General features: G+C 38.8%; 1 protein-coding gene across 1 annotated transcript; it reads right to left on the reverse strand.

Moving 5' to 3' along the window:
* Positions 1 to 2,515: 2,515 nt before the first annotated feature.
* On the reverse strand, positions 2,516 to 12,308 carry chrne (cholinergic receptor, nicotinic, epsilon). Its single transcript, XM_023284025.3, has 12 exons — positions 12,103 to 12,308; positions 8,057 to 8,190; positions 7,762 to 7,806; positions 7,478 to 7,587; positions 7,219 to 7,374; positions 6,300 to 6,400; positions 6,020 to 6,220; positions 5,281 to 5,395; positions 5,064 to 5,178; positions 4,779 to 4,986; positions 3,644 to 3,777; positions 2,516 to 3,523 (listed from the first exon to the last, which is right to left on the reverse strand). Exons 1-12 carry the CDS (start codon positions 12,170 to 12,172, stop codon positions 3,356 to 3,358), a joined length of 1,557 nt encoding a protein of 518 aa, XP_023139793.1. The 5' UTR covers positions 12,173 to 12,308; the 3' UTR covers positions 2,516 to 3,355.
* Between the last annotated feature and the right edge of the window lie 479 nt (positions 12,309 to 12,787).

Consider the following 12,787-nt stretch of genomic DNA (forward strand, 5'->3'; position numbering starts at 1 on the left):
TTCTTGAACCTTGAAGTTAGACATTTCAAACTCCTGCCAGATAACAGGCATGTGCAAAGGTGGCACTGTAGGTGGGTGGGGTCCCTGCTGAGCACTCTGCTGGTAGATATTCTCCAGAGAAAGGAGGACCATGTCTGGGATGTGCTTGGTTGATTTGATCACACTCTGCAGGAGCTTACAATCCACTTGTGCACAGTTCCCATGCAATGCTGGGATACTACTAGTGAGAATGGTCTCAATAGTGTACTGATAGATGTTGCAGGGGAGGAATGGTGGTAGTTTAAAGCTTCTGCTGTGCTATCCTGGTTAGCTGGGTGAATTCTTAAAGGTGCTGATTCTCCTCAGGCCCACTGATACACACTGAGGCTTGATGCTGGTAGGCTCTCTCCTACGTCAGGTCCACTCTCACTTCCCTCGCCTTGTCTTATTGTTTGTTTGTTTTTTTTGTTTTTTAAAGCTCATATATTCATTTGTCATTCTAATTATGTATTGAAGCCCTTAAAAAATAATATGATAAAGCAGATAATGGGCATTGGGAAGAGTCCATTCTGTTTAGTAAAGTCAAAATGCTTTTCCATCACATCAAGAGTTTTATTGCAGAGATTTTTCAATTTCAAAATCTCACAGCAGGAGATTTGCAACAATGACTGTATTGTGTATGTGAATGCTTGTCATTTAGACAGTGACTTCTTCAAACATTAACTAACAAAATATGGCAACAGGGAGTCAAATAACAATAAAATACATTTTATTGTTTTATTGTAAGTTGTTAAATTATCATTAGGCTACGGATAGATTTTTTGTCAGTGACACAGTCAGCAGATTTTCTCTGATTATTATCAGTTATATTTGGGGTGTGGTTGTGTTATGGCACTTTATCAGTGATCGTTTTCTCTTCAGCAGCAGCTACATCTCTTCTCCTGAACTATGAAGAGCCAGTCATCCAAATGACTATTAAAGTAAATTTTATTAAAACTTTTATTAAAACAAGTATTTTAAAGGAACAGCTTTAAGTATGGCTGTAGCTGTAAATCATTACAAATATGAGTAATTCCAAGGCACACAGAGAATCTGGTGTAGCTAGCTGGCTTTCACTGTGATATTAATGTGAGCTCAGCATAGAAAGACAGTGGAATAACCCAACTTTTCCTAGAGACCAGTGTTTCACATTTTATATTTACTTTACTCTGAATTAACTTGAATGTGGTGCAATTATCAGGTTAAAATTTAAACACTGCTGCACTGAGGTGAGCCCCCGATGTGTCAAGATCCCAACAACGCCTGTTCTGGTTGTTGGAATTCAATTACTGTAAAGGACTCAGGAAGCTTTGACTACTTCTGTAAAGTCTTTAAAGGACTGCCCACAGCCTGGCAGTCCCAATATAAAGCTTCAGACACAAGTCCTTTTTGCATTAGTTTACTTCAACTTATCTGCAGTCACTGTTTCACAGGTTGATAGAAAATATACTGATAATGCGACAGTTGCGTGTTTGTTTCTTGATTGCATTAATGTTGCCTGATAGTACAGCGCTGGACTCTACTTGCTATAAGCTGTCTAAATCCAGCTTACTGAGTAAACTAATCCCTGAGACTGTGTATTTCTGGTAATGTTAGAATGTTATGTTGGTTTATTGTAATCACCAGTGCTTTTCCTACATTTCCCTACACAATGAAGTGGGGTTGTGTTATTTTTAAGTCCCTTCTTTATATCTGTTACGCTTTTCATCAGATGCAAATGATCAGATACGGTTGAGAAATGTGGTGAAAGATTGAGGCCCTTATTATATTTAAACCAGCTGGTTTGGAGTGGCGCTGTTATTAAGAAATTAGCCCAGTCTACTTCAGTGTAGTATAGCTTAACACCACATGGAGGTGTTCAACCACGCTACACACTCTATAAACTACACCAAAACACTACTTTGGTATTTAAAAAGTACTTGACAGGGGTACATGAATAGGACTGAGCAAGCTGATTTTGGAGGGGGAAAATCTAGATTTTAAATAAGTTAAAATAAGTTTCATTGCTCTTAAAATGAAATATATTTGAGATGCATTTATTTGATATATATATATATATATATATATATATATATATATATATATATATATATATATATATATATATATATATATATATATATATATATATATATATGATTAAAAATTATCTAATTAAAGAGGTTTAATTTATTAAATGCGTGTGTTCCTTTGTTTTTTTCCATGAGAATACAGTACACTGCACTTTTCAGAATTCCCACCATCACACAACTAGAAGAGAATCAGCACAATGCACAATTATTAAGCACAGAAAACAGGTGAATTTATTTTGCGAATTGTTTCTGTAAGTTTTAATATATTTGACACCTTTAATCACAGTTTTCTGTCCTTTGGAACATTTAAGAAATGTATATGCCCAAATCAGATGTATGAAATTTCACATAAGCTTGCTGTGACATTCATTTCAGGTGTCAATTTGCACAATTCACAGTTTGCAATAAACTGAATAAACAAGTCATAATGGACAAAATAAGGAATTTATTTTTAAAAAAACATGGCACAATGATATCAAGACAATATCCCACTAAGCCATTTACCTCAAACAACACTTCCTAATAAATAAGTCATAATAAGAAGAATAAGGCTTTAACTCAGAGATTCCTGGCTCATGTTACATGCACAGTTTCTTCCCATAAGACATTGTACATGCACGGTATCCAGACTTTAGACACTGTTTTTCATTGTGATACATGGATGGTTGTTATGAACCCATGGATGATGGGCAGCATGTCAATAAAATCACTTGATGATTTTTTTTTTAATACACACAGTACACACAGTGTATATGACTCCATATAAAAACAGTCTTGTAGCAGTTTTGAGTTGAGAAGTTCTGTGCTGCAGTGCAAGGAATTCTCTCAGCATGGTTCAGTCTTCAAATGCATCTATGACCTGAAGTCAGGACTTATCTAAACGCACACAGCTGAGTCATATATACCACAAAACAAACCAAAAATAATTGTATTTAATATGATATTTATGATGATGATTATTGCTATGTTGACTTAAAACACAACTTTTTAAACTAGACCCAACCAGTCGATTAATAAATGCATCCTAAGAACTTACACCCAGCTGACAAACTTAGAACTAAGTTGCAAGTTTGAAACCTCTCGGCTGCTTGAGAAGTGTTGATAGAGGTAAGTCTGGGTGGTAAATATAAATCCTGCCTCAAAGACAGAACTCAACCCTTAGCCTGGAAGTCTCAGTGAGCGACACTACTCACCATTATGAGGCACAATGAACCTTTGAAAGGTCCCAGCAGAGCAAAACAATTTGTTTAAATCCATTTTTGTTTTTAACTTGGGGCATATTTTTTGCTCTGCCCAGGAAATGGAAAGTCTGGGGCCTGGTTGAAGTGTCCTGTTAAGAAGATCCCCACAGTGCCGATGATGAAGAGGAGAATGGCAGCCCAGAAACACACCTTGTCAATCATCTTCCCAATCAGGACCCAGCTTTCAATTTCCTTGGTTTGAAAAGAAAATCAAAAAAGATTTAAAATAAATATATACTTTGAAACATTGAATAAATACAATCGAACAAAGCATAATTGAAATTGTGCACAAAACGGTAGAAGAACACTTACAGAGCCGATGTTATTTTGTTGTCTCGTGCTCTCAGCAATGAAGTTGCAGGCATCCACACATTGCTTAATCTCAGGTGCAGCTTGGGCCAAACTCTTGTACAGATTGGCTGTGCTGCTGACATCTATATTGTCCACTGCGGGAAAGAAGACACTGACAGTATTATAGTACGCAGCATTACTTGAGGTACATAGAGGTATATGTGATGGCAGTGAGGCAACAAAAAGGCCATTAAATGACATGCAATGTGAAAAATTATATATGTATATATATATAGTAAGTATATTATCTCATCAGGTAAATATTCAGTGCCGAGAATAAGCATTCACCCAACTTGGAGGTGTTCCACTTTAATTGCTTTTTAATGTGGAATCATGTTTAATATAATTGGGCCCTTTTGACAAGAACTTACAGAAAACACTCATGTCAAAGTGAAAACAGACTTTTACAAAGTAATGGTAATGAATTAGAAATCTAAAATATAAAACAAGTGATTGCATAATTCTCATCATTCCCATATAGCTTTGACTGTATAGCTCAGGCCGTTGTCTTGCTGGACAAATCTTCTCCTAAGACACTGCTCTCTTTACCACTGCATCAGGTTGTCCTCCTGGATTTCCCTATGTTTTTGCTGCCTTTATTTTACCCTCTTCCTTTGCATGCTTCAGGGTGGGGATGGTGTATTTGTAATGACGTGTAGTGTTTAGTTTTTAAAAAAAAACAAAACATATAATCTTGTTTGATGATCAAAAAGTTAAAAAAAAAAAAAAAAAAAAAGGCATAATGTTCAGGGCACAAGATAGCCTGACCAGAGACTGTATAAGTTTTTGATGTAAACTTGACATGCGGCTCCTGAACAGGAAGAGAGAATCGGGCGATTATGAGACATTGGTGTAACCATGACACATGTTGGGCAGGGTAAAAACAATGTGTTCAAGACAATGCCATTTGCTGCAGTGTTAAGCTGCTCTTGAGACCAGATCGATTTGGTTGCACTCTCTGCATAGTGTGCAATAAACCTACAAGTGGACTGAACATCACTGACTCAGTTGAATGAATGAGGCAGAAAAACTTTCCACCGCAATATTCAAACAAGTACTTGAGCTGAAATGCGTGACAGACTTTGTGCTGACTCACCTATTGATCGTGTGAGACCATGCCTCTCTCTTTGTTTGTCAAACATCATTTCACTGCGAGGTTGCTTCATTACATATTCCTCTGCTCTCTGCATGAGGCCAAAGGAGCTGCGCCGCCTCTCCCTCACCCCGTTTACTTCTGTCATCACCTCACTCTCATCCACCAGTGGAGACATGCCTAGGAAACGAGGTACCATTTCCAGGAACAACTGCAAGAGGAGGCAGAAAGGATACAGTTCACCAAAAGTAGCTCTTGAATCGAGAAATCTGACTAGGTGGCACTTACATGCTTGACGGTATGGGACATAGTATGAGTGCTGGGGCTGCGCAACGAGAAGTTCAGCACTACAATTTGATTAGTAGCAATCAGAGTGGTGACGCACATCACAAAGATCAGGTACCTGGGGAAGACATTAGAGAAGCGTTGGGAGGGAAGGCTCAACTGTTGGGATCAAAGCAAAATAAAACCAGCAGAGGTCAGCAGAGAACACACACTGACTCACTTGCCGATGAGAGGGACAGAAAGAGAGGTCTCAGGGATCTTCTGAGCAATAAGAAAGAGGAAGACAGTCTGAGCCAGCAAGACAGAAATGGACACAGTCAGCTTCTGTCCTCCAGCTGTGATTGGATGAAAGAGATTCAGGAGATGCATGACCACACCAAGTAATAATAACTTTAAAAATGATATCCATACAGCAAATAATGCAACGTTAGGTATTTTAGAGGGCTTCATATCTACAGTAGTTATATACAATAATGTCTCTCTTCAGGGATGGATTTAGCAAGGACTTTTTCTGGAGAAAGCACATAATTTTAGGATTGAATCTAAGTTTAGAACCTCCTCAAGTGAGCTCTGTTTTAACGCTTATATAACAAAGCCAAAATAAATCTAAATTCTGGTCCTTTTTTGTTTATTGCCTTTCAATTCAAGTAGAGCTTAATACCCTAACTCCATCATTTAGTGTGATGTCGCTTTTTATCCTCAATATGTCATAGTTTTTTTTTTACTTAGATATGTCTTCTAGTCTTGTGTTTTATGGTCTGCTATTCTAATTGTACAGCAGTTCCATAAATACTTTTGAGTTTTTTTAAAATCGTATCAAAGCAAAAAAAAAAAAAAAAATTATTTTGTTTTATGTCCTGGTATATCACATTATTATACAGCTTTGTATTATTGCACTGCTTAAAAGTACTTCTGGTAATAATAGCTGATGTAAAAACTCAAACAATGGCCCTACTGACCTTGTGCAGGTAGAAAGTAGGCCAGGACGACCAGTGAGGAGATGAGGGAGCAGGGCAGGATGATGTTGATGATGTAGAAGAGGGGCTTCCGCTGGATGATCAGGTTGAATGTGATCTCTTGATACTCCAGGTCATCAGGGGAATACCTTGTGTTGATCATCTTCCTTGCTGGACGATGCACAATGGCCCATTCACCATTCTCTAAAGAGTGAAAAAGTAATAAGCCAGAGAGGATTTACGTGTTTTGAATATTGGAGCTTCAACTTTGTATGTACTGCACCTGTGAAAGCCTCAGGGTCGATGTCCACCCATTCAATAGTGTCCCCAGTTTCACCAACAGCCAAGATAAGGTCCACTTCATTGGCACTGTATGTCTGGGATCTGCAGTTATGGGGACAGAATAGAACAGGAAAAAAAAATAATAAATGAGGTGTTCCCTATGCAACAGAAGGGAGAACGCTCCTGCGTAAAATCACGTTATTGATAAGTAGAGTATTTCCTCTTCTGAACAATCAAAAACAAATACTATTTTGAAAATACAAGCCTGCTAAAGAACATAAAAAGAGGCCAAATGAATATTGGGAGTACATCCTGTGGTCAGATAAAACCAAGATGAATTTGTTCAGCTCAGCTGGGTCCAGTATGTTTGGTGTGAGCTTGGCCAGGACTATCACATTGAAGGCATAGTCCTGACAGTGAAACACAGAAATAGGATTGCGATGATGTGAGGCTGCATGAGTGCAAATGGGTCTCCCGAGACGACACTTAGTGACACTTGGATGTACTGGCCGACAAGATGATTTCAAGACTGCAAAATCTTGGCAGAAAAGAAATGTTCCCACATTAGAATGATCCAAAGCACACTGCCAAAATCACATGAGTTGATCTGGCTGAATATGTTGCCTGGCGTGAATCCAGTAAAATACCTTTGGAGCACTTTAAAGAGAAAGGTCAAAAACAAAACCTCTTTTTTTAAAGAGCAGCTAAAAAATACAATCTCCAAATAATGACAGAAAATATCTGAAGAAATTTGTGGATGAGAAATTAGCAGAGAGATACATGACTGCCCTATGTAATGTGGCTCAAGTGATGCAGTTACTATGAGGTGATACAGTTTTGAAACACTTCACACTTAAGTGCACAGGGGTTTACTCACATGCAATGCATACTGTTCGAATTATTTATGAATAATACCACACCTGAATGCTAGGGTGCAATTTTGATAATCAAATGGAAAGTAGGTGATCTCGATGGCGCAGGTGCTGCGATAGATAGCGGGAGGCAGCCAATACATCCAGCCACTGCTGTCGATCAACACGTTGGCATAGTAAGCCACATCAAATTTGCCATCAATGCTGCAGAGAAAGAAGATAAAGACCAAAAACAGTTAACACTAAACCTTATACACCATAGAAAAGGAAAAAAAAGTGGATTTAATTTCTCTTTTTAGGGTCTTACTTGTTTTCAAGGACTATATCAGGAAGCCAAACAGTGTTGCATGGGACACGAATGACACTAATGCCATAATAGTCAGACGCGTTCCAGGCAAGGCGATAATCTGTCCATTGCTGCAGATGACATTTGAGAGAAATGTCACCAGTGACTTTAAAAGCTGGAACAACCAGAGGGCTAACTAGGTGAAAAGGACTATGTCTTACATGCAAAATGAAACTTTTACAAAAGTCTTGTCTGAAGTTGTAAAAACACAACAAAATCATAAGTGTGAAAGTGGAACAACTCACAATCTCAATCCACACATTGGTCGTGAGAGTCTCCTCCTTTTCATTCTGTGAGATAAGCAAAGAAGTTGTGTTTGAGCTGCATCGATCATGCACTGCTTAGTTAGTGAACAGCCATTACTGTACTGAATTGCAAGAGAGAACGAGGTTTTGTGCTATCGTCATGTGGAAGTGAGAATGAACTGATGATATGTTCTGTTATAAAACTGTCGTACACATTTACACTCTTTGGTGGTGCTTGCATACTTTAATGTGTAAAGATGCTTTGTCTGAAAAAGTAGGAACATGGAGCTCTCACCAGGGAAATAAGATTAGTGAGGGTCAGCTTGATCTGAACCTGCACTCTGTCTTCAGGATGAACCACCGGCCGAATATTCTTGTTGTAGCCTTTGAACAAGTGGCTGATCAGCTGTGACTCCTCATTGCATTGCACTGCATGAAGAAAAAGATGATAAATAGAAGGAAACATATGCATGGAAATATGTCTAATTAATATTACATGGGCAAAAACTAGTTAGATTCTGCTTTAAGTGAAACTTTGAGGTTAATTCATTGAAACCGACCTATTTTAGCATTGCACTATAATTGTTTTCTAACTCACACGATTAAACCTCCTTTCTCAGGCCACTATGCTGAGAGGTTTTGCTGCTACAGCCTTTGCCTGCTATATTATGAAGCATATAGGGGCCAGTGTTGCTATAATAACAGTAAATGTTCAACAAATTCTTCAGTACAACTGTTTGGTGACTTATATTTGCATTGCTATTACATTATCTCTGGTAAAAACAAATCTGAATTGGTTAATTTCCACATGTGCATACTCTCTGGTAAGATTAATACTGACACAGTGATCACAAATATTACATTTGTAATCCTGTCCAAAGTTTATTGAATAGTTTCTATTCACATGCTAACATTGAGTAGAAAAATGTGCTGCAGCTGCAAAAGAGCTCTTTTTGTTTGTAAACAGAAGCACATGTTAACAAGGACACCATCTGCCTCCCTTCAGATAAAATATAAGGAACTTGGAGCTCTCACCAGGGAGGTGAGGTTAGTGAGGGTCAGCGAGGTTAGTGAAGAACCAAAAGTCCCAGATAAACATGACACAATCAACTCAAAATTGAAATCATTTTACATGTTTTTCTCATAAATACCCAGCATGGACAAGCGTAACTAAATGCAGCAACTCCACTTCATATTATCCAAAAGGCTTCAGAACTATCTTCACTTTCAGTTAACTTCTCTCTTTCAGTCTTGAAATATATTTGCATCTTCTGCACCTACATGTTTTTGATCAAATGTTGTGGAAATTCAACTGAACTTCTCAACAGAATTGGGACAACAATTATAGATGTGCTGCATATTTAAAAGTCCAGATTCTAAATGTTGCTTGTGTTGTTTTTGAATCTCTCCAAACCAATTCAACTAACTTCATTATATTTACATGTCATTGCCAGACTTTTAAAAAGATGCCCATGTGGTGTTGCTCATGCCACAGTACATCCCTGAACAGCTTTTGAAGTAAATATATATATAGTGTCATGCTTGGGTGCACATGTGTTGAGAAAAACACACAAGCATGGGACTGAGAAATGGATCAATACATGAAGATTTGCCACAGTTCAGAGTCTAATAACCAGCCTCAAAACTGCACTAAATGCCAGTAGTACTCCGTGGTGATGTTACATTTCTGATCAAAGTTCAAGAGAGACTAAGTGAGAGGAAGGCAGAGGTTATTTCCAACCCCTTGCCTCTTCCCAGCTGTCACTATCCACATCTCCGATTACGCAGCAGCTGGGTAACTCTAAACCAGTACTTCAAGTCACACTCAGGTCATCTACAATAATCATCAATATCATCATTAGGCAAAAATGGTGACAGTACCACATACTACAAAGCAGTAAAGATGTCGTCCCCCTTGAGAGATGCTTTCCTGGGTCTGTCCAGGTGCAAATACATCACATAGTTGCGAGCTGTAATTCACCCATGGGACAATTTGCATAGCAGGCAGTGTAATGACAGCGGTGACATGTCTCATCCTCGAAGGCTTTGTCAAGTTTAAATTATTAAATATTGTTAAATATTGCACTAGATATTATGCCTTTGAATTTGTGAACAATTTCCCTCCAGTTTTATGGTGGAGAAAAAACAAATAAGGTTGTTTTTATTAGGAAGAGGAAATGTTTTGAGAGTATAAATTCAGCAAGTAAACAGCTTTGTCTTCTGAAATAAAATATATATGTTAAAAAAAGTCATTGTACGGCTTTGATATTTAATAGCACGTTTATATGCTGCGCTTATGACAGTCTACATTCTGCCTGAGGGACTGTTGCAATACATTTATAATTTAACATTCATTAATTAATGATGGATGCTCATGTTACATACTTTCATGTACAAAAAGAGAATAAATATTCTGCATACAGTAAACAGTGAGTAGTGTCAATCTGCAGTTTTACAGAGATAAGTGAACCCCGTGAGCTGCACAATATGAAACATGCACCTAAATACAGTTCAATCAGTCAACTAATGAGGATCAGTTACATTAATATGTGCTTGCAAAGTCCAGGTAATATTCAGTGTCAGTGCTTTGACCTTATCACTTCCTGCAGCTGAGTCTTAAGCTGCTCAAAGACAGATGATAAGAAGCCGGAGCCTGCAGGTGACCACTGAAGGGACATGAGGCCGAGCAAAACAGTCAGATCATGAGAGAATGTTTTTATGTGTACTGACCCTTCAGGGTGACAAAAAAAGGCAGGAAGCATACAGGTCACAGCAACATACAGGTAAACATTGCGACATCACTGTTTGACTGGGGCAAATCCAAGCCAAACTCATCCTAGCTGACCGTATCCTGCTGTCATGTGCACACTTCCAAATGGGGTAATTTTAAACGAATGAATAGCAACAGAATTTTAACACGATCTTGCAAAAAGAACAGAAGAAAGTGTCTTGTCCATCAGCCAGTAAGCATCCTCTCCAAGAGGAGTTGAGCCCTGCAGCTCAGCTATGGTATCAGTCAGGTCCTTTCCAGTCCAGTACATCATGTTCTCATAATAAAAAGGCCAAAATAGGAGCATGCTTTATTCCCTCGAGTCAAACTTGTGTTGAGTTTCACTTTAAACCAAGTCTGTACGTTCAGCTGTTGTTCCAAATGTTATAGTGAACAAATGGTGATAATGTCAATTTGATTATAAAGTTCCTTTAGTCCTAAAGCATTTGTATTGTTCCTCCTGGATGTATGTCCTCAGTCCACCAGCATCAACGTTTGCTTTCCTGCAGTACGTATATCAACTCCTGTCCATGCCAGCACCTTGTCACTGAGGAACTTTTTTAACTGCAGCAGTGACCTCTGCCAAGGAGATGGACTCAAGAAGGATTTACCCCCAACTGTTGAAAACAACTCATCATAGCTTTCCATCCCGAGCAGGTAAATGTATTAAAATGATGATTTAAGCAACACCAAATTATATACTTTTTAAAGATTCACTTTAGTTTTCTAGCATACTGTTATCCTCTTGTGGAAGAAGCCCATCTGTGTCAACCAGAACAGCTTCACACACTTCAGTGCTGTTGCTCTCATGACAAAGCACTAAGGACCGACTGCTTTCCTGATGCCAACTGACTTGTTGTGTTTGTCCGATTGTATGTTTGCGGATTATGAAACAGATGATCCCTGTGAACACCAGTATTAATTCTTATGTAGAAAAGTGCACTTATTGTATATGAGTAGAGGCAAAACCCTTTAAAGATTTGTATGTGGTTAGTCTTGAACGTCAAATTTTAAAAAGTCATACAACTCTACAGATACTTGGAGGCACCCAGATAGCTCAGCTGACTGAGCGGAAAACCCATAAACAGGGGCTATAGTACCCGACATAGCGGTCATGGGTTTGAATCCAGCCCATGGCAATTTACTGCATGTCATTCCCCCACTCTTCTACACACATTTACTGTCCTATATAATAAAGGCTTAAAAAAAAAAAAAACTGTACAGATTCTAAAATGCCAAATCAGACAACAATTCTAAGGTAACTATTAATGGATATAATTGAAATCCATTTTAGAGTAGCAGTGCAACAAAATTAACTTCCAAAATTAGATAAGCCATCTATACAAATGTGATGATTTATAGCATGTATGTTTCTACAAGTTTTTATGAGATCTAAGAAATGTTTAGCAGCTCTACAACTGCTAGTCAGTTGTAGAGCTGGTCGTCTCTGAACACTGATCTCCTGCCTGCACATGACGGGCAGAAGGCATTACAGACATTATTCTCCTACATAAGAAGACAGCCTGCCATTCAGCGTGGATGTGCCAAAAGTTTGCAACTGCGCCACTTACCCAGACCCATTAAAGTCCCGAGAATAGTTATGACTCCAGAAATTATCCAAAAACTGCGTGCTGCCATCATGTTCCAAGACCCCTCCGCTGCTCCTCTCTGCACTATATTTAAATATAAAGTTTGAGAGAGGGCGAGACCGAGAGCGAGAGTAAAGACAGAGAGGAAGAGCCCTAAATCTCTCCCTACCAAACACCCCGACTGTCGCCCACCCCGGCTGTCGCTGTCCGGGGCTCAGATTACACAGCAGCTGGAGGCACTAAACCAGGACTTCAAGTCACACTCTGGTCATCCACAATAATCATCATCATGATCATTAGGCAACAACCACAACATTAGATAGCAACTGCGATGATGCCAGTTAAGGTCTGTCATATATAAGATGTTTAGAGTATAGGTAATAGTGAAACCCAAGCCGTCTGTCTCTGTGAACTTTTTTGCATCCTTAGAATGAATCAAGGTGATACTGACTTTGTCCTGCGTTCATCTTTCATTTTGTGCGTGTCAAATAAGAGGAAAAAGGAGATAGTTAAACCCCATGGGTGCAGCAAGATGAACAGGTGAATGGCTCGGCAGACCTGCTCTCTCTCTGTTATGTGTCCAGGGTATTAATACACTACTTCAGCTGCAGGACTTCAGCGGTGAGACACTGTCGGCAGACCACTGGGGTTAGTGGGCTGGAGGCAG

The sequence above is a fragment of the Amphiprion ocellaris genome, chromosome 14, assembly GCF_022539595.1.
Source record: "Amphiprion ocellaris isolate individual 3 ecotype Okinawa chromosome 14, ASM2253959v1, whole genome shotgun sequence".
Classification (NCBI taxonomy): Eukaryota; Metazoa; Chordata; class Actinopteri; family Pomacentridae; genus Amphiprion; species Amphiprion ocellaris.